This window comes from Naegleria fowleri, assembly GCF_008403515.1.
Source record: "Naegleria fowleri strain ATCC 30894 chromosome Unknown tig2, whole genome shotgun sequence".
NCBI lineage: Eukaryota > Heterolobosea > Eutetramitea > Acrasida > Naegleriidae > Naegleria > Naegleria fowleri.
In genome coordinates this window covers 369,960-390,780 of record NW_025407934.1, presented here as the reverse complement: position 1 = coordinate 390,780, position 20,821 = coordinate 369,960, and the positions used below count along the sequence as shown (strand labels likewise).

Genomic DNA, 20,821 nt, shown 5'->3' with positions numbered 1-20,821 from the left:
AAAAAAGGACAAGAAACCTTTTTATGGTTTGGCTGTTGACATCAAAAAAGCTTATGACTCATTACCGAGAATTATGCTTCGTGATGGACTGCTATTCTTAGGGATTGATGAAATTACTGCTGATGGAATTCTGGAAATATTAGGTGAATCTACGACAAAGTTTGTTATACCTAATGGTAAATCTGAATGTTTCAATGTGAAAGATGGATTGAAACAAGGCGACACCTTCTCTCCCCTTGCATTCAAAATTGCGATTGAGCCTCTCTTACAATTTTTAGAAATAACATATAATGGTGCTAGTGTTGCAAATTATTGGAACATTAGTACAGGCGCATGGATTGATGATTTGAACTCATTTTCCAACGAACTACCTGAAATTGAAAATTCTTTGCATGACATTGAAACCTATCTTCATGGCTATCACATGGAATTAGATCATTCCAAAACTAACCTCTTCTCTGATAAGGAATGTAGTATCAAGACATTATCTGGAAGTACGATCAAAGTAATGATTCTATTATTATACTTGGTAATAATATTACCAATAATACTGAGGAACAAACGAAATACACTTCTTCAATTATTGAAGAAGTTAAAAGAAGAACTAACTCTATTGGCTGGAATTTTCCAATACAGAACATTGTCAAAATTATCAACACAGACATTGTTCCGTATGCACTGTACCACCTAATTCCTCTTGCTAATGACCATCTAGAGAAACAAATTGATAAATTCTTTCGCAACTTTATATGTGAAAGATTAAGAACCAAGAGAAAATTAGCTCTCGAGTGGTTTTATACTCATCAAGACAAAGGTGGACTTGGATTAATTTCTGTTCAAGAAATGAGTTACTCGGACCTAATGTGTAAAGTCAGAAAGTTCCTTGAACAATATGATATTTGTCTTGGATCTTCTACAAGATTCCTTTGTGAACGAATCAAACAGGAGCATGGTTTTGACATCCTCAATGATCCAATCCCTACTTGGTATAAACCAGACCCATGGATTCCTCAATATCTCAAGAGAATAATTTTCATGAACAAATCTTCCAATATTAGATTGTGGCATTCGAGTGACCAATGGCATGAAAAAACTCTCATCCCTTATGGAAAATTCCCTAAAGGTTTAAGACAATTCCTGCTCTATAAAGATTGGAACAGATTAAGTATGTGGGTTCCTGACCCTAAAAATTTACAAGTGAAATTACATAATGACATCAAACATTCCAATCATGTCACCCAAATTCGCAACATTCTCAATAGCATGGATTTTGGAAAAATCAAAGACGAAAGCAAATACTACAAATATGTTGGTAACAACACATCCATGTCAAACCTCTTGAACAAAGCTACACTAATTGGTACTGACGGATCGTGTAACAATAATATTGCTGGATACGGTATTGTAACTGATCAGAATGTTTCCATCTCAAGTCACACCTTAGGACAAGGAACTTCCTACAACAGTGAAGTTCAAGCGCTCCACACAGTTGTTAGATTGCTAGATAACAACACTCCTAGAACAATAGTCATAGATGCGAAAAGTATTTATGACCAACTTTTCCAATTCAGAAAATCTAGAGATCCTTATGTTGAAGAAATTCGTAATTATTTAAAAATGAAGGATCAGATCAAAATTATGCATGTTAATAGTCATACAGGTAAACAAGATATCTATAGCCGCATAAATGAATTAGCAGATAGGGCTGCTAAGAAAGGTGCTGATTGTAACAATATTCTTACTAATATTCCATCCAATAATTGGTATATTATTATCAACAATGTATTATACACTCAAAACATTAGACAAACAATGTACAAACTTCTATTTCAACGCCTCCACAAAAGAACATATACGCCAAAGAACCTTCCTCCCAAGAACAGAAAGTTCACCAACATTTACCCCTCAATAGGAATCGGTTTCAAAACCTTAAATCTAATATTTAAAATTAGAATGAACGTGATGAAGACTTTGGAAAATTTAAACAAGATATCCAAGACGAACTTGCTATGTCCTTGCTGTAGTAGAGAGACAATGCAACACATTATTTTTGAATGTAAATACTATAGTGATATAAGAAAAGAAATGTTTAGGAATTTATATAATATCTCAATATATGCAAAGAATAACAAGAAATTCTCCAAACGACTATTGTACCTCATCAAGACTAAACAAGATATCCATAGCCTAACAGGTGCTAAAGTTGGATTGGGTAAGAAATGGGACAAAGTATTTACTAAGGAAGCTTATCGATCTATTACTAAAATGTGGATGAAACGAAATCAGTTTTTCATGGAAGAATTGAAACTCACCTGGAATGAATTTGAACAACAATACGATTTTAATCCCAATTTCATTGATTTGAACAAGTTTAAACTATACATGAAATACCCACGACCATGAATAATAATTGAAATTTACAACAATATTTGAAATTTACACTAACCTTGATGACAAACAATAATTGAAATTTACAACAATAATTACACTAACTTTGATGACATGAACCACCTTTAACTGTACTAATTGCACACACAGCCATGAATAACGTTTGAATTTTCGAACAAATAAACGCATGGACAGTGAAATAAAAAAAAATGATCATCTCAACTCTCTCACAACTTTTAATGATCATTAGGCATGTATGGAATGATCTGTTCTACTGGTGACATCATGATGATCACTATTTGAATAGTTGTAACAACGTTGGCTCGCAGGGATCCAGTACTGCCAACTCTCCAGTGTGTTCAATAATTTTAATTCCTGAATGACTCTCCGAAATCTTTGGTATCTGTAATGATTGTAACAGTTGACCATTAAGGGTATTGTAAACTTGTACTGTTGTTGAGGCCTTCTCTGAAATGAATAGTTTGTTTGTGGACGATTCATAACAAATGCCACATATGGACAGAATCTTTGGAGCGATTTCTATTTTCAAAGTGAATTGTAATAAACCATCCCTTATTTGACACGAAAATATTCCAATGAGCTTTCTGGTTGCAATCAGTAAATCACTACCATCGTTAATAAAGCAACCGTAAATCAGTTGATTCAAAATAGACATTTTGTATTTGTTAGTAGCATGCCATTTCAGTGTTTCCTTGAAAAGAATTGAACCATTACTTGATCGCAAAACAAGCACTTGACCAATTCTCGAAACTCCATAAATTTTGTTCAATAAATCCTTGTTGTACTGTACACATACAAGTTGAATCGGTAGTAATAACGTGGAAGACACCCAAAGAGGTGTGGGTGTCAAGTTTCTTTCATGCTCGGATATAAAGTGATGCAAATCGTATTTAGCAATAAGAAGACCAGCACGTTGATATTGTTCAATAGCAGAATAATGCCTTGGAAGAACATCCGCTTTACATGTTACAATACATGCATCATGACCAATTCCATCATAATTTTCTTCAATCAAAAACACTCCATAATCTTTGACTTTGAATTGTTTTTCTAATTTCTTGGTAGATAAATTAAAGAGAAACATGGCTCGATCAAATTTTTCAATAATCATGATGATATTCATAGAAGTAGAAGTAGCAATGAGAATTTCGCTCAATATACAACTCGGTGGCCTCGGAATCAATAGTTGGATTTGATCGGAACAAGTTTCCAATGAAAACGGAATGGTTTCTTTTTGAAATTTTCTTCGGTTAAATTGATATTGAAATTTAGGGTTGGATATTCCAATAGGACAATGATCATCCAGATGAATTACTACTGCTGGCTCTTCCTCACGATCATCATTTGCTTGAAACATTTTTTACATCTTTATTTGTTTCAAAGAAAAAATATTTTCATCAATTGAATCACTTGCAAGTACACTCTCATTCGGATCATTCGGAATGATATTAAAATGATTACCTCTACGAAAATATTATGCAGTGGATATTGTACTCACAGCAATCATATCACTGATTCATCCATTTCGTATTGGAATAGTGAGATTATTAAATTTCCTTCATTATTTGTGTTGATACAACACTCAAAATTCGGAAATATATTGTTTGATACGGGATATAGTAGTAGATTTCATATGGAAACAGAATTAATGCCATATCTATTGTATGGAAAATTAACTCCAGTTTTTTTGAAAGAGGACGAATCAGCAAAGGAAATATTGAAAGTACAATTTGGAATTCTTCCAGAACAAGTGAATTACATTATTATTTCTCATTTTCATGCGGATCATATAAGCGGATTACGTGATTTTCCAAATGCTAAATTTGTATTTTCGAAAGAAGGTTTTAAATATTTGAAAGAACGAAAACAATCTTGTTGTTGTAGAGATCTCAGATGCTGTATTAATGGATTTATTCCAAATTTATTGCCAGAAGATTTTGAAAAGAGATCCATACAAGTGAGTGAAACACAATTTTCGCATCATGAGAACATTATTCCTTGTTTCAAGACTTTTGACCTCTTTGGTGATGGATCACTATTTATTGTTGATCTTCCTGGACACTGTAAAGGACATTTAGGATGCTATTTTACAGTTTCTACAGAAGGATTTAACAACAAAGAAAATTACAAACATGAATCCGTTAAGGGAACATTTTTGCTTGTCGGGGATGCAGCATGGTCAAGCAATGCCATTATAAATGCATCACCTCCTCATCTTGTTACCAAATTCCTTGTTCAGTATGATTGGAATGCATATTGTCATACGTTGCAAACACTTCACAAGTTGTGGAAAGAAGAGAAGAATTTAAAAATCATTCCATCTCATTGCTGGAATGTTTATGAAGAGTACTGTGGTGGTAATATTTACAAAGTATCCAAACTTTAACGATAATGTTAAAACGATTCGTCTCAAGACTCAACAAATTATAACTTGTAATTCCAAACCATGTCCATTGAAACATGTGGAGGCTCAATCTTTCCCTGCAAGGGTTTGACAATTTTTCCATCTATTTCAACAAGACTCTCATATTCATCATAGTCAACCTTTGCTTGTGTGTTAAATCCAAACCTTAATAGAGCTCTTCTCGAATAATCACTACTACACTCAGCCACTCCTTGTGTGAAACCTCTATCATTTTTACAATATTCGAGATGAGTGTTCGTGAGCTTGGACATAATTCCCTGAGACCTGTAAAAAGAATAAGTGGCAGCCACTACCAAGTGAAGTATTTTTCCATAATTATTTGTTGTAAATAATTCACTGGGTTTGTGTGAAAAATGTGTCATTTCTAGGGGTGGAGGATTTGAAAAGTATTGAGAATGCAACTTGTCAAAAATATGCAACACGTCTGGTATGGTTTCTGGCTCTAATTCTGGATGCTCCACTACACCCTTCACAAAATCTTCACTATAAATTGCAGCAACGAACAAACTATTTTCCACATAGGATGCGATTATAAATTATTTATGAATAATAATAATCAATCGAATTTCGTTTGACCATCAAAGATGATTGCAATCAAAACTTACCCAGTCTTGTCAATGGCAACATGTCCCAACTCTTCTCTTGCTGCTTGTGAAACATAGGTATGAGCAAAATTATAGAGATCTGTCATTTGATATCCGAACGCACGAGAAATTGGCTCACTCTCTGTAAAACAATAACATGTGAGAAGGGTAACTTGATCCACATGTTTCCAAGTTAATGGTTCGATGGAAAATGTGTAATTTCTGAATGCAACCGAATGATGATGCTTATTCTTCAGAGTCATCGTGATGATGTCACTCCTCAAATTTGAAGAGTGCTTCCAATTCAATGCGGACAAGAATTTCTTCAGCATTGGGAGACGGTATGTTTGGCTATTTTTTTAGGGATTGGATCATGATTTTAAAGGAAATTATGTAGTATCATTAAAATTAGTACATTAATGTTTCTCGAAAAATTCTCCTGTGCAAACCTGCAACTCTTCACCACAACTTCCGTCAAATCCTCCACATGAATATTTTCCTTGGCACTTGTTTCCAAATATGTGCAACATCCCATCTTTCGAGCCACTGCTTCTCCATCTTGATATTCCAATGGCAAATCCTTGTTATTCAATAACAACTCCAAGTAATTGGACCTTAAATCAATCTTATTCATGACCAACACAATGGGAGGATTACTCTCAGTAGTGTAACATCGAATTTCAGGAATCCACTTGTCATGTACATTGGAAAGAGGATTATTACATGAACAACACACCATGTACTACACATCGGTACCAGGATAGGACAATGGCCGTAGTCGATCGTACACGGTAGGCACATAATCGTTGGGAAATATTCCATTGTGATAGCGAGCAATGAGTGATGACTTTCCCACTGCTCCATCTCCAGTAAATACTATTTTATAGTCAACATGACTAGTCCTTGTACAAGCATCTGAAGGACATGTCATTCTCTTGATGGGTATTGGGGTTATTGATTTTAAATCATGGAAAGAAAGGAATGGATTTTTTGGTCCTTTCTGTTTCAAATGATTGACGTATTTTCTTGATTGTTGAAGGAGTTGGTGTTTGAGATCCATGAAAGGACGAATTAAGGTAGAAGATGATTTTTAAAGTTGTCTTGAACAAGTTGTAAATGACTTGAAGTCAAACGGTGTTGTGAATTTAAAATCAACTTCTGTTCCGATCTCATCCAACAATGATCGATATGTGAAAAATTCTGATGAATTTCGATCAATTTAAAAGCATATTTTCTGTAGAATGGTTCCCACAACTTGTCATGATCGGAAAGGTGTGACAATCGGAAAGATGATTTGCTCACTAATTTTAATGATAACCAATCCTTTTGGGAGAGGAAGGAAAGAATATATAAGAGTTCATCATCACTTAATGTTGTTATGATTGGAATGAAGGAAGTATTTGTCATGATGATGTTACTGCTGCTACTTGTTTGAGACATTTTTTTGATGATGATGAACTTGAAAGAGCTCTCTATTTTTGACAAAAGGTATTATATTAAAAGGTATATTATATTAAATTGGAATGAAATATTGGTTGAAAATATTGGTTGACAAAAAATTTAAAAGCTCGCTCAAGTGAACTTGTTGTTGTTGTTTTCTTTTCAGCAATACATGAATGACATTTGCAATAGAAGTTTGGAAATAGAATGCATGGATGGAATTCCATCATGCAATAGAGGTCGTTTTAAATCAATGTAAAATCCGTACAATATTGTAAACTCAGCAAGTATTACACACTTCATTCCTTTTCAAAAACAAGTTGATCATCCTTCTTCACCACTCGTGTCCCTGCATTCCTCTTTCGATCTTGAAGCTTTTTTCTAAAATCATCATTCGATTTTCCAACAGAAATAACTTGAGGACGTTCCAACACGATAACACTTGAAAGGTCTTTTGAAGACCAATCTTCACCACCATTCTTGTTGTTGTTGGAATCCTCCTTTTCATTCAACAACGACGTAGGAGAAGATTTATCACCACCATTTCCGTTGTTGTTGTTGTTGTTGTTGCCTGAATCACCCCTCAATTTCATGAGTATTCCTCCAAAGAGTTTCTTCTTTTTGGGTGTGTGATGGTTGTTGGGTGATTGTTGCTGCAACTGATGTGAAGAGTTGTTGTTGTTGTTGCTAATAGTTTCAAAAGATGATGATGAAACAACCGATGATGATAACAAGGAAGGATTCGTCGTAGCCAACAATGGGAAAGAAGAACTTTGGATCATCATCGGGGATGGAGAGGGACAGGAAGAGGGCGATGATGTTGATCCAGCTGGATCATCCATCATCATGGTAGAGTTCAACGTTGAGGATGTCATTGTTGTTGAAGCGGAAGAGGAGGAGGAAGAGGAGGATGTATTGGAACAAGCAACGACGACCGAAGAGTTTTGACTACTAATTGGGACAGGTTTACTTGCTGTTGTTGTTGATGATGATGATGGTGAAGAAGAAGAAGAAGGCTTGTTGATACTACTACTTTCTATTGTATTCTCGTGATTCTGGCCAGAAATGGTATGAGATCGAGGATGGAAGAAGGCCACTCCTCTCGACCTGTGAGCGTGTGATGGATTTGACTGTTTGGTGGTGGTGATGGTGATGGTGTTTGTGAGTTGGTCCATCATTGAATTGCCTTGTTCGGACCATTCATCCTGTGGAGAGGTCAATGAGGGAGTGTTAGAGTTGTTGGAAGAGGGTTGTGATGTGGTCACATAAAAGAGTTCTTGTTTTTCTTCGTCTCTGCTGATGGAAGTTGAAAGTGTGAAATTTTTCATTCTGTGTGATTGTTGGTGGTGTGAAAATGTTTTCTAATTGTGAATCAAAGAAGGGATGTTTGTTGGTTTCTTTTGGACAAACTAAAAGTCCGAATATCGGTGGTGGTGTTCTAATTGAGATTATAGAAGAGGAACTGCAATGGAAATAATGATTAGCTTGTAGAGATGTTATGGTTGTTGAAATTGATATCAACAAGGATTCAGTCACGTTTTTGGTGTGTAAATTCGAGGAGAGGCTTATAGGAAGTATAGATGTCAGATGTAGGAAGGTGATGATCAATTATTTGGCAGTATTAACTCGTCGCAATTTGTTGCTTGGTGTTTGTGAAAAAAGATTCTCCCTTGACAGTTGACAAGTATGATTGTAATTATTTTCAATTCCTTTTGGGATGACTCACAAACACGGGTTTTTAACAATGATCCGAATCACTCTCAAGATATTTCCTTAATAATTGTCCATTTCGAGGGAGTTTTTTGTTTGCAATGTTTGTAACAACCTTCACCCCATAACTCTAAAAAACTATTCGAAGAAAAAAGTAATGTCTCAATCACATGAAACACAATGGAAGGTCTTTCTCTTGGATTTTCCTTCTCAAAATCAAACACAACATCAGCATTTCGTTGATGCTTGAGATGCATGGATTTGGTAAGGTTGTTCTTTTTTCTAAATATAAAAAGAGAAAGTTTGGATTTGGGAAATAACAAAGAAGGTGCAGTAGAGAAGGATTGATTCAATTGTTCTCTCACCCAACACATACTGTCCACATAATCAAAATTGAATTCTTTCATAATTTTGATGATTTGGACAGTGAATTCTTTTTCGACCCAAATAAAGCAGTAACCTTTCGAAATGAACCATTCCTTGTCGAGAGGAAGTTTTTTCTTGACATGTGAATTCCAAAAAGATCATTCCAATCAGTTCAATTACAAACACAATAAAAAGTTGAATAGTTATTGTGTTGAGGTATTTGTTGATGAAAATAAAAGATGAATATTATCATGAATCACTTCATATAAATCTCCTTCTTACTTACTAAATCTTCCACTTGTATCGAGTCATAGGGAGGATCAATTAAGATGCCCTCAAATGGACCCTTTTGATTGGAAATTTCTTGAAAATTGAAATTGAGTAAATCATGTGTAATAATGACCTCTTCTGTGGTTTGAATGTGATAAACCATGCCTAAAGATTGATGGCATGCATCGTGTTGATGGTTGTCTTGATGATCATTTCTTTTCACAATCATTTTCGAAGAGATTTTCGACGAAATAATTGTTGAGGTTGGTGAAATTTTACACAAATCACATTCTTCCAAAGTAATGGGTCGAATCATTTTTGCCCATGCACTCAATATTTTGTTTGAGGTTGGAATGGTCACAATTTCTGTGGATTTCTTTTTTTTTGGGGTTCCTAAATTTGTGGATTTGTGCGAGGATTCCATCATTTTGAGGAAATTCATATTAGGATCTAAGAGCATGGAAATGTCTCTCATGGCGTGTGAAGCACAAGTTGTTGAATCTTGATGATGTGATTTTCGATTGGATTTTCTCTGACTTGTTTTTCTCTTTTTTTTTGTTCGTTTCGTTTTTTCATTCGATTCGTTGTTCGAATCCTCTTCCTCCTCTGTCATGGATAAGAATTCTTCTTCCGAATGAAAACGATCATGATTCATGGAATCAAGTGGCAGTTCAGCATTTTCTTCTTCAAAATCATGATCTAATTCTTCTTCTTCTTCATAATTGTCATCATCTGAAATGCACTCATCAAAAGCATCTTCTTCATCCTCTTGATAATCTTCATCATCGGAAGAGTGATCGGATTCTTCCAATTCTTCTTCTTCACTTATTCCGAGAGTGGTATCAAAATTTCTCATAATTTCTGCATAAATATTCGATTGAATGGAATGATGAGAGGTTCGTTTGAATAATTCCTCTTGTTGTTCTTCATTGAGATAGCATGATGAATCATCATGATGATTTTGTGAGCAAGATGAGGAGGATGCATGATGGTTTTGTTTAATTTTCTCTAATTCTTCGAACTTTTTCATAATCATTTCGATGGTTTCATCATCTTCCACATAACCCAAGTAGTAGGAACTGCTCGGGACTTTGGGTGCCTTCTGTCTGTTGTGGCGTTTCAGAGATGCCGAGCGAGAAGGTCGGGATGACATTTTTTCGTTGTGTGAAATCCCGAGCAACAAACACGTGTGTGGATGAAAGACTTTTTTGGAGATTGTGGAATGCTACAACCTTATCCTTGAACCTAAAAACGAACAATGGTTAATAGGCATTGCAAGGTTCATCATCTCCTTGTATATTTCAGCAACAGGAACAACCACCAAATTCCGAATGCAAAGTGTTAAAATCAACACCAAAAAAATGGCCACACAAAAACGTATCATGAAAGAGTACAATGAAATCCAAAAAACAAAACAACAGGGTTTCACGGACGTCATTCTCCAACCCGATGAAAATAATATTTATTTGTGGTATGCAAAATGTATTGGTCCGAAGGGAACGAGTTATGAGGATGGTGTGTTTGAATTGAAAATACAAGTTTCGAAAGAATATCCGATCACACCTCCGAAAGTTGAGTTTCTGACCAAGATCTTTCATCCAAACGTTCATTTTGAAACGGGAGAAATTTGTATGGATATTTTGAAAGATAAGTGGAGCCCTGTTTGGACGTTATTGAATGTGTGTAGAGCAATCATGTCAATGCTTTCAAATCCGCGAGAGGGATCCGATTCTCCTTTAAATTGTGATGCCGGAAATTTGTTGAGAAATAATGACGAGAGAGGTTTCAATTCGATGGCCAAAATGTATACTAAGCTCTATGCATTAGAGAGTAATTTAGTCTATTATTATCATTGATTCAGTTGTTGTTGTAGTTGTTGTACAAAATTTGTCCTCTTGTGAGGAATAAATTGGTGTAAATAATAATAATAATTTTCGGGAACGAACATTCTATAGGACTACATGAAGTTAAATATGATCATCAGAGGCATTATCCTCTCGAATTAAACTGTACAGATTCAAATCATTCCACTCATTCATCTTTCCGAAATCATTGGGTAATCTCTCCAAACCAGAAATAAAACCATTCTCACCTAACAACAATGAATGATCCTTCAAGTCAGCAATGCCTGCAACTCCTTCCTCGAGGAATAATGGATGCACAGCTAGACTCGGATGGTTGTTGGTCAGTTGAGAAAGTGTATTTTGAATCGGATTCTTTCTTGATTGCTCCAAACTAGCACTCACAATCATGACGTCATCATTAGGCAGAACATCCATTGCCCACTCCCGATCTACAATATCAATCATGAAACCTTTGTGCGCCACATGATGAAAATTGGAATCCATTTTTTTGGTTGGCGCCTTTAAATCAACACTTTGAAATTATGATGAAAATTTTGATTGGCGGAACATCACTCGAAAGAGTTGCAACTCAAATTACAACTCAAAGTTTAATGAAAATCTTTCTCCAATACAATAAAAATGCAAGTGGTATGAAGAGGAGCTCATAACAAATGCCATGAAGAGTTGAAGCCAATTCAATAGGAAGCCAACTTGCAAATAATACTCTAAACTCAGCACTGTATAAATTAGATTGTTTGCCTTGATAAGTCACTGGAATCTTTAACATGACAATGGCTACCAACGTAGGAACCACATACATGACGAGTGGATTTGATCCAGTCCATAAAAAGATGGCAGTCCAATATTTCTTGTATTGATGAATATCAACAATGAAGCAAATGCAAGCCAAAAATGCACAAGCAATTCCACTCGATACAAATGCAAAGGATGTCGTCCATAGTTTCTTTCCAATTGGCAATCCAGCATAGTGAATTAACATTCCAGAGATCATAAGACCAGAGCCTAAAAGGAACCAATAATTGAGACGCTTGTGAGCATCTTTTCCTGCTTTTTGAGCAACTTTGAAAGCTAACACACCAACATAGCAATTCGTAACTGCAGATAGAGTGGATAAGAATCCTTCTGGATCGTAATTGGCTTGTTGGTAAGTGTGACGTTGAGTGAGAATTAATCGGTCAATATAACCTTCTGCAGTACATTGAGGAGGCTCCAAAACACCACGTGTGGCACATCCTTCACTTTGAGGCACATACAATCCAAATGTAATGAGAATATAAAGAACTTGTAGGAATAAGGCAAATACAATTTGAATAAATGTCCATGGAATTAACACGAGCATGGAGCTTGTGATAAAATAACAAATTCCAATTCTTTGCAACACTCCCATTACTCTCACATTTGTAAAGTCAAACAAATGCGATAACACGGAGAAAAAGAATCCAATAAGAAAGAGTAAAATAGATCTTCTGATAATTTTTGTCCACTTGCTCACCACTTCATATAATGGTCTTCTCATGGGAATTAAATAGAGATATTTCACATATTCAATTTGTTGTCCTTCTTCTAAATTTTCATAATCAATTTTTCCACACAACTTTCTGAAATAGTTCTGTATGTTATGCCAAAATTCAGAACATGGGAAGAATGAAATATCTTCTGACTTCCATTCATTTCTAAACACAATTCCAGCTGCGTATCCACTGACCCATAAAAAGAAGGGAAATACTAGGTCTCTATTTTCAACATCAAAATATATTTGGTCACAATCATACAGACGATATTCAATGAAAATCCAACAACGTGTGGAAGAAACAGAGTTTACAAAATTTCATTTCTACCTACGTCGGAGTCATACCAAACCACTCAGCATGGTCCAGAGGATAATATGTTCTTGATGGTTGATTATTCACCACAATCATGAGCATAATGGTCATTCCTCTCATCACATCGAGTGCTATCATTCGGTCTTGACCTGCCACTCTCTTTGGTTTTGCTTCCATTTGTTGTTGTTGAATATTTCCTAAAGCAAGCAATGATGATTGTTCATCCACAACAATACCATTGGCACTACCATCTACAACAACCGCCGTAGCCCCATACGAGGCACCCGATTCGGCAGAAGAGGAAGAAGAGGCTTCCTTCTTCCGAAAGCGCTGAGAAATGGCACTGAGGAAGGCAACCATTTTTTTCACGTCTGTCGCGCTCTCTCTTGATCAAGTTTTTGTGAAAGAATTCTTCCTGGAAATCAAAGTGCAAAGGAGAAATGATGAAAGTGTTGTTGTTGGTGCAGAGGAGAAATGATCAAGAGCTGCTGTGTGATGAGTGTTCCACCAACATTGTTAAAACGTCTTTTTGATGAACGCAATCTTTTTGTTACAGCTTGGACAAGGGCTCCAATGTGTTGATATTGTCATTGCTGGGTGTGTGCATCTCTTCAAAGTACAACGTCTTGAAGAGAGAAATGTCCTTGAGGAGAGCAACTGTTCTTTCTATCCAATTTTCTTCGGTGGTTGTTTTGGCCATGGTTGAAGAGGCCTTCTTTGACTTGTAAATGTGAGTTATAATACTCTCTGGAATGTTGAGTTTTTTCGCAAGTTCGAGACTTGTGTTGTGAAAACCAAGGGCGAGCTCAGTGCTCAAAGATTTGAAAGGTATTGTCTCTCGGAAGGTGTTTGGATGAAAAGTGTGAATGAAAATATCTTGGTGAGGCGATGATGATGACGTGTTTGACAAATGTTGTTCTTTTGCCTTTTGATAAGATTCAATGAAAAGTTCCAAAATGGCCTCATCTTTCAAACCAAGAAGTTTGGCCTTTTTTAAAATACTTTCATAGTGTTCTTTGGAATCTTCTTTGAGATAACATTTGAGTTTGTCGAGATCGGATAGCGCAGACCACTTTTCCTTAATGTTCTTGTTGAAAGAATCTATTTGATTCTTTTCAGATTCAGTTTGTTTTCGTAGTGATTCCATTTCCGAATCATGACTATAGTCACTTCTGTTGAGAGAATCATATTCCTTTTCGTTTCCATTCATGAGCATGAAGAGCATGAATTCTTCTACTTTGTAACTTTTCAAAACAAAATCCTGAATATTTTCCACAAACGAAAGCCAATTTTTTTCATGATAATTTAACGCCACTAATAATCTTATCCATTGATAATCTGTGAATGTGTCACATAGTTCTGGAATCACTTTAAAATAGGATGCAAAATTATTTTCTATGGGCAAATGATTTTTAAATATTTTCCTCAAATTCTCTCGTTCCGATTCCAATATATCGCTATTATTTTTCAATTTTAAGCATTTCAATTGAAAGGCTAGTTTTTTCATGACTCCTGCGATTGGTACTTTTTGTGCCAAGATTTTTCGTTGTTCCTCTATTGCTCGTTTTTCTTCTTCTCTTCTCCTGTCAATAGCCATTTGCATGGCTTGCAACGTGATGTTAGAAAAATCCTTATCAATATGATTAAATCCTTTTAGGACATCATTTAAAATTAAATTTTGTTCATCAAAGGTCGTACTCGATGGTTTGGAAGGTGTTGAAAATAGAATTATGGCCGACAGTTTCGAAATTATAGATTCCAACATTTTAATATATTGTTCTCGTTGTTCTTTGGGGAGATTTTCAAATTGTTTCTTTGTTAATCTCGGTAATGATTTATATTGTTTTTTCAATTCATCAAGAGATTCCAACGTATTGCTTGCTTTTCGGTGAGAATATATCTTTAAAATTTGAGATGCTAAATTCTCCACACGATTTTTATCTTCCGTTGAAACCGGTGGTGAGAAGGATTGCATTTTTTTGTAATCTGAATCATGAACTTTATATTTTCCTATTCCCATTCAAAATAATTGGCATCTTCAAATGGATCGGTAGTCACTAATTCTTTCTCCAAAACTCCGGGAAGTGATAAGGACCAAGCATGAAGCATCATTCTGTGAATTCCTTCTTCGTTGTGACCATAGGTGCCATCTCCAAGAATTGGAGTTCCATAGAGTTGCATATGAAGCCTCAATTGATGACGTCTTCCAGTGCTTGGGGTTAATAACACTTTGGTGACAGGAATTTTCAGCGTTTCAGATGGCGTGTCTGATTCAAGTTTCTGACTTCCACCAACATGGTAAAATCCTTTTTTTAACACTTGAGCATGCGTGAATGACTCCTTACTATTGGAAGCTGCTTTAATCTCTTCATCTGTTTTAAGCTCTCCAACAGGAGTTTTTTCAAGGCCCTTATAATAATTTCTCATTTTAAATTTGTTTTCATCTGATGGATCCTCTTCAATCCAAGATGTAACATCAAAACTAGATTCTGATTCGATGTGACCTCGCACGACGGCCAAATATTTCTTTTTGGCAGTACGTTGTTGAAAACATTGTGAAATGTTTGCACAACTCGATCTGGTAAATGCTAAACATAAAATTCCAGAAGTTGCATAATCTAGTTGATGACAAAATTTCAATTTTCGTTTCGATGGTGTGAACCCTCGTTTTGGTTTTGTTATATTTTCTACTGGAGGGTTTTCCATTTCTGGATATTGTGTATTTACAAGTTTTTCAACAGTGAGTGTATAGTTTCCATCAATATGCAAATCATAAGGTTTGTCAATCACTATCACATCCACATCTTTGTAAATGTAGGGAATTTTATAACTATTATTTTCTATTCGTTGTAAAATTTCATTTCTTCCGATGTATGATGATATCGATGGTTGCGAGGTTGATTGGCTTGCTTCATCTTCCTCCGAGAGACTGGTTTTTACTTTTTTATAGCACGAAGAGCATGATGCTTTTGAGCTTTCAGCATCATGGACAGTCATTTCCAATGTTGATTGTAATTCGTTTTCAGAGCTCGGTGTTGGTCGTTTGTGGGTGCTGTGAGACATTTTTAATTAAAAGCAAAAATAAAAAATTATTTCAAGCAATAACAATAATAGTTGAATTAATAAATAAGGAGAGATTTGGTACAATAATAATTGGTTTACATCTTGCTCATTTGCAATACTTGTGGATATCCATAAATGTTGTTGGTGGTGTATTGAGATGCTCCTTCCACAGGAATAATGGCAGCAGTAATGTAGCTAGCGGCATCACTGACAAGGAACAAAACCATTCTTGCAATGTCGACAGGTTGACCAAACCTTTGCAATGGAATTGTCTTCTTGAACTTGTCCAATTCTTCTTTTGGAAGAAGTCTGCTGAAGCCTTCTGTTCCCTCAATTGGTCCAATTTGAATGGAGTTGACACGAACACCATCCAATCCCCACTCCACAGCCAAGTGTTTGGTCATGGTGTCAATGGCCGATTTAGCACATCCAGCATGGACTAATGTCGTATTTAAATGTCAGTGAATATTCACGGTGAAACAAAAACAAGAAACTCACCTTGCATGATACTGGCAGTGTTGTGCAGTGTCATTGACAAATTTACAATGTTTCCTCCATGCTTTTTCATGTATTTCTCATATGCAAGCTTGCTTGCATGGAAAGTTCCAACAGTATCAATTTCCAAAACGGTCTTAAATCCACCACTACTCAATTGAGAGGCAGGACACAAGAAATTACCAGCACTTCCATTCACCAAAATATCAATTCTTCCAAACTTTTTCAATGCCTTATCAAAAGCTTCTGACAAACCCTTATAATCTCTCACATCTGCACTCACAGGAAAACATTCAGTGCCATTGTTTGCAAGTTGATTAATTTCTTTAGCAGCTTGCTCCAACTTGGAGAGTGTTCGTGAAATGATGACAGTATTCGCTCCATGATATGCCAAATATTCGGTAATGACTGAATTTGTTAAATTGATACGTTTGTCGTTTCAAAAACAGTTTCGATCGAAAAACTAAAACCAACCTTTGCAAATTCCTGAACCTCCTCCAGTTACGACAGCCACCTTTCCACGAAGAAGATCAGGCCTGAAAACTTCATTGCCGAAAGGATTGGATGTTCCAGAGGTTGGAGAAGCCTCTACAGTACTGCTCTTGTTTGCAAAGAATTCCTTCCATTTAGGAGATGATTTTTCAAGATTAGCAATGTATCCTGATTAGAATTATTGCCATTCAAACATTGTATACAATGAATATTAATATGAATGATGATCATCGGAAAAACAAAATAATAGAATCTGAGCAGCATTTTCATTAAAAACAATACCTTTCATGGCATCTTCTTTGGACATATCTCCTAGCTTTTTCCACGCATCATATTTTGCTCTCTTGATAAGATCAAAGGCTCCTGGTCTCTTTCCTACGATCAGAACATCGTATTGATGATGATCATCACTACCAACAGAATTGAATGAAAAAATCAACTTACCAGTATTGGGTCCTTCAGTGGCTTGCTTGAAGTAAGCATAGAACAATAGTTTTTGTTCATTGGAAGGTTCGGATTCAGCAGGTCCACTCTGAACGAATTGTTGGGCCTGTTTGAACTCGGTCTCGAGTTGTGATGATGATGGGGAAGAAGACATTTTGTTTTTGAAGAGAGTCGAAAGAATTTCCATCAGAGAGATTCTCAAAGTACGAAAGATAAAATCTCCTTTCTTCCTCAATTGAGGCTGTTGGATGAGACAAAGACACACACTTTCACAAAATTTATTATGTACAACAAGGGTGGGTTAATGGGATGGTTTGGCAGGTTCTTTGTTGGTGCTTGAAGTTTCAGCTTCATCTGAACCATTTAATTCTGCATAATTGGCAAGGATTTGACTCATTCTCTCACGACACTCCGCCATTTCACCACTCTCCAATCCTTCACCTACGAACCAATGCACAAAAGCTCGTTTGACTATCGTTCATAATATTTCAGAAACGTTCTTTGCTAAAACTCAAAATTTGTGTGTTACTTACCATACAACAGATCAAACTTGTCTGTAATTCTCTTAAAAACTTCACCAATCCCTGTGGAATTACAGGCCATACATACAGACCTCTGAGTCTGAGCGATAATGCTATTAGCAAGCACGGATGGTTTTTGTGACGATAACCCACACTTAATTCCTGTTGGGCACCAGTCTACAAATTTGAATGTCTTCTTTGATTTTACAACCATAATACTGGCATTGATATCCTTAGGAACAATGTCACCTATTGTCATGAATGTCGTCATGACGAGAAACATTTTGATGATGAATTCATAACATTTTAAATTAGGGTTTAAATATTGTTATTTAAAAAATACCAATTACATACCTCTGTACATTAATGTCACCGCCATGAATTTACCATGTCTTGGATCGAATTTGGCCATCATTGACGAAGCGTCGAACGCACTTAAAGTTATTTCATTCACTGAAATCATTTCATTGTATGCTTTGAGTGGAGAATACAAGGGAGCATAAGAACAAGCAAGAAAGTTGATTCTAGTATAAACCTCAATAGTATTACACAATTACACATCATGGCACAATCACTTACCTTGGGAATGGAACCAAGTTACTTGCAAATGATTTGACATCGCTATTCAAACTGGCATCGAACCGAATTCCAGTAGTGAGTGAGGAAAACGTTTGAGAAATGATATTATTTAGGTGGAAATAAGTGGGAGATGCTAAATCTAAACCTCTTCGACAAATATCATACATGGCTTCATTATCCATCATGAAGCACACATCTGCATTCGAAGTAAGTTCATTCAAGGAGAGAACCGCGTTGTAAGGCTCTACTATCACGTTCGATACCTGTGGCGAGGGCAACACTGCCACGAGTACCTTTGGAACTGTCTTGTAATCAGACTGCATTTTGCTGACAAGGAGACTACCCAAACCACTTCCAGTTCCACCTCCGATCGAGCAGTTCATAATAAATCCTTGGAGTGAATCGCAACGTTCTGCCAACTAAGGAGTTCAATGGTGCGATATTTCGAGAAGAATAAAAACCAATGATCACGAGTACATAGAAATTAACATCCGACTTTCAGAAAACTCAATGCATGCATTTGATAATTACCTTTCGTAATTTGTCGAGAACAAAATCGACAATCTCACGGCCCAATGTGTACTTTCCTCTACTGTAGTTGTTGGCAGCATCTTCTTTGCCCGTAATTAAAGTCTCGGGATGAAACAAGCCTTTGAAGGAACCGGTTCTCACTTGATCGACAACACTTGGTTCAAGGTCGATGAGTAAGGATCGGGGGACATAATTTCCAGAGCATGCTTCCTCAAAGAAGGAAGATACAGACCCTTTAGGGGTTCCCTCACTTAATGATCCATCTCGTTTAATTCCATGCTCCAAACAGAAGAGCTCCCAATTGGTTTGTGCCACCTGGCAACCAGCCTGGCCAATATGTAACGATATCACCTCTTTCATTTCTTCTTTCCAAAAAACAGTAGTAACCGATGGATGATGATTCTGTAACGTTCGTAACTTTTTTTTCGAATATTTGAATAACGCCTAGTTAGTACTAAATCCGGTCAGAGCTGAGCCCGACAACACTCCCAACGAACTCGTAACGTTTTTTTTCAAGTTGAACGAGATGAACTGAGACCAAGAGAGAGAGAATGAGTATTCATCGAAATGGATTTTGAAATGTCAAACTAAGACAAGATTCAGTTTACAGAGAGAGGACGTATTCATGCGAGATAACAACATGATGATGTACAAAAGATCAATTAGTCGCATCTATATTCAAACACTTCATAGTCACCATAAAGCAAATGGCCAGTGTGGTCATAATGAAATTGTCTGTAGCAAGAGTCACAAAAGAATGAAGGATCGTCTGAAGTATGCTTGTCTTTGTATGTAATGTACTTGGCTTGATAGATTTCGCACACGCCACATTTTCGTCTTTTTGGTTTTGCTTGAAAAGAACGTATAGGATATGCGTGAATATTCATTACATCTTCCTTCTCATTAATCAACCTCATTTCCGTAAATACAATGTAATGCATACAATTGCCATTATGACAATAAATATATGGCTCATTCAATCTAATGGATAAATCATAAAAACACACATCCTCCATTCGTCGGGACGAATAATTAATTTTGTTTGAGTTAGATCCTTCCAAGTTATCGAAAGATTTTAGCCATGTTATGATATTCTCGCTATAATCAATATTGTTCTCGTGTCGCATGTCATTATAGAATGTGTTTTCAATGAAAAAATAGCCAGAATTAGTATACAAGGATACATGACTTAGCAAGGCTGCATCGGTAGAGCAATCTATACAATCTCTAAGCTCTGTAAGTTTTTGACTTCCTAGAACAATAAATTCTTTAACTTTGGTGTTTCTAACGGGATGATAAATAGCAACATGCAATAAAGCTTCATCACTTGCAGGTCTATCGTTTTTTGTTTTGTACAACTTTCCAAAATAATTAGCCTCTTCGGTAGGTGCAATAAAATTGTCGACTCTTTTCGGTAGATATGCTGCATTTTCAATTTTAGCTTCGTCATTAAAACTATATACTATTTGTTGACGCTCACTTTCATTACTTTCTCCCATTTCTTCAATGATCGTCGATAGTTTTGGAATCCTCGAAACGTCAAGTACTTTCCTTACATCATTAGGCACTTCCATGTCGATCGTGTCTTCCATTCCTTTTGTTCGTTTCAATTCTTTCCTAATTGCATCCTCAATGATTTCCTCTGGAGTCTTAATTGCTAAATCTTTACTCAGCAATAAATCCCGGAGGGTTTGATTCCTTGGGTGAGGAAGTTTTGATTGTGGCTTTTTTTGTGCAGCATTTTCGAATATTTCATTCAGACTTTCGGCTCCCACTTCCATGAGATGACTTGTGTCATCATGAT

The 20,821-nt window shown here is 36.1% G+C and overlaps 14 protein-coding genes across 14 annotated transcripts in view; 3 read left to right on the top strand and 11 right to left on the bottom strand.

The window, feature by feature from the left end:
* FDP41_000453 (uncharacterized protein) overlaps nt 1-2,403 on the top strand; it is a gene marked incomplete at both ends in the record, with an annotated part of 5,965 nt that extends 3,562 nt beyond the window's left edge. Inside the window, 2 exons of the mRNA XM_044707954.1 lie at nt 1-505; nt 637-2,403. The exon at nt 1-505 is cut by the window's left edge and continues 1,698 nt beyond it. Of these exons, the coding sequence (XP_044569267.1) occupies nt 1-505; nt 637-2,403 (2,272 nt within the window). The remainder of the gene's footprint in view (nt 506-636) is intronic.
* A 280-nt stretch (nt 2,404-2,683) lies between these two features.
* On the bottom strand, nt 2,684-3,766 carry FDP41_000452 (uncharacterized protein; the record flags this gene model as incomplete). Its single annotated transcript, XM_044707943.1, has 1 exon — nt 2,684-3,766. The coding sequence occupies one exon, from the start codon at nt 3,764-3,766 to the stop codon at nt 2,684-2,686; it is 1,083 nt and encodes a 360-aa protein (XP_044569266.1).
* Nucleotides 3,767-3,862: 96 nt separating this feature from the next.
* On the top strand, nt 3,863-4,795 carry FDP41_000451 (uncharacterized protein; the record flags this gene model as incomplete). The annotated part of the gene is made up of 1 exon (XM_044707932.1): nt 3,863-4,795. One exon carries the CDS (start codon nt 3,863-3,865, stop codon nt 4,793-4,795), a length of 933 nt encoding a protein of 310 aa, XP_044569265.1.
* Nucleotides 4,796-4,833: 38 nt separating this feature from the next.
* FDP41_000450 (uncharacterized protein) lies at nt 4,834-6,478 on the bottom strand (the record flags this gene model as incomplete). The annotated part of the gene is made up of 4 exons (XM_044707921.1): nt 4,834-5,341; nt 5,440-5,769; nt 5,868-6,109; nt 6,167-6,478. 4 exons carry the CDS (start codon nt 6,476-6,478, stop codon nt 4,834-4,836), a joined length of 1,392 nt encoding a protein of 463 aa, XP_044569264.1.
* Nucleotides 6,479-7,157: 679 nt separating this feature from the next.
* On the bottom strand, nt 7,158-8,186 carry FDP41_000449 (uncharacterized protein; the record flags this gene model as incomplete). The annotated part of the gene is made up of 1 exon (XM_044707909.1): nt 7,158-8,186. The coding sequence occupies one exon, from the start codon at nt 8,184-8,186 to the stop codon at nt 7,158-7,160; it is 1,029 nt and encodes a 342-aa protein (XP_044569263.1).
* Nucleotides 8,187-8,618: 432 nt separating this feature from the next.
* FDP41_000448 (uncharacterized protein) lies at nt 8,619-10,357 on the bottom strand (the record flags this gene model as incomplete). The annotated part of the gene is made up of 2 exons (XM_044707898.1): nt 8,619-9,068; nt 9,221-10,357. 2 exons carry the CDS (start codon nt 10,355-10,357, stop codon nt 8,619-8,621), a joined length of 1,587 nt encoding a protein of 528 aa, XP_044569262.1.
* A 208-nt stretch (nt 10,358-10,565) lies between these two features.
* Nucleotides 10,566-11,060, top strand: FDP41_000447 (Peroxin 4 (Pex4), putative; the record flags this gene model as incomplete). The annotated part of the gene is made up of 1 exon (XM_044707887.1): nt 10,566-11,060. The coding sequence occupies one exon, from the start codon at nt 10,566-10,568 to the stop codon at nt 11,058-11,060; it is 495 nt and encodes a 164-aa protein (XP_044569261.1).
* A 111-nt stretch (nt 11,061-11,171) lies between these two features.
* FDP41_000446 (uncharacterized protein) lies at nt 11,172-11,552 on the bottom strand (the record flags this gene model as incomplete). Its single annotated transcript, XM_044707876.1, has 1 exon — nt 11,172-11,552. One exon carries the CDS (start codon nt 11,550-11,552, stop codon nt 11,172-11,174), a length of 381 nt encoding a protein of 126 aa, XP_044569260.1.
* A 97-nt stretch (nt 11,553-11,649) lies between these two features.
* On the bottom strand, nt 11,650-13,252 carry FDP41_000445 (uncharacterized protein; the record flags this gene model as incomplete). The annotated part of the gene is made up of 2 exons (XM_044707865.1): nt 11,650-12,802; nt 12,912-13,252. The coding sequence occupies 2 exons, from the start codon at nt 13,250-13,252 to the stop codon at nt 11,650-11,652; spliced, it is 1,494 nt and encodes a 497-aa protein (XP_044569259.1).
* Nucleotides 13,253-13,442: 190 nt separating this feature from the next.
* On the bottom strand, nt 13,443-14,867 carry FDP41_000444 (uncharacterized protein; the record flags this gene model as incomplete). Its single annotated transcript, XM_044707854.1, has 1 exon — nt 13,443-14,867. The coding sequence occupies one exon, from the start codon at nt 14,865-14,867 to the stop codon at nt 13,443-13,445; it is 1,425 nt and encodes a 474-aa protein (XP_044569258.1).
* A 35-nt stretch (nt 14,868-14,902) lies between these two features.
* On the bottom strand, nt 14,903-15,955 carry FDP41_000443 (uncharacterized protein; the record flags this gene model as incomplete). The annotated part of the gene is made up of 1 exon (XM_044707843.1): nt 14,903-15,955. One exon carries the CDS (start codon nt 15,953-15,955, stop codon nt 14,903-14,905), a length of 1,053 nt encoding a protein of 350 aa, XP_044569257.1.
* A 95-nt stretch (nt 15,956-16,050) lies between these two features.
* Nucleotides 16,051-17,540, bottom strand: FDP41_000442 (uncharacterized protein; the record flags this gene model as incomplete). Its single annotated transcript, XM_044707832.1, has 5 exons — nt 16,051-16,394; nt 16,454-16,858; nt 16,925-17,110; nt 17,225-17,317; nt 17,387-17,540. 5 exons carry the CDS (start codon nt 17,538-17,540, stop codon nt 16,051-16,053), a joined length of 1,182 nt encoding a protein of 393 aa, XP_044569256.1.
* Nucleotides 17,541-17,687: 147 nt separating this feature from the next.
* FDP41_000441 (uncharacterized protein) lies at nt 17,688-19,377 on the bottom strand (the record flags this gene model as incomplete). Its single annotated transcript, XM_044707821.1, has 5 exons — nt 17,688-17,857; nt 17,920-18,156; nt 18,262-18,431; nt 18,487-18,905; nt 19,018-19,377. The coding sequence occupies 5 exons, from the start codon at nt 19,375-19,377 to the stop codon at nt 17,688-17,690; spliced, it is 1,356 nt and encodes a 451-aa protein (XP_044569255.1).
* A 302-nt stretch (nt 19,378-19,679) lies between these two features.
* FDP41_000440 (uncharacterized protein) overlaps nt 19,680-20,821 on the bottom strand; it is a gene marked incomplete at both ends in the record, with an annotated part of 2,571 nt that continues 1,429 nt past the window's right edge. The window contains one exon of the mRNA XM_044707810.1: nt 19,680-20,821. This exon is cut by the window's right edge and continues 1,429 nt beyond it. Within this exon, the coding sequence (XP_044569254.1) occupies nt 19,680-20,821 (1,142 nt within the window).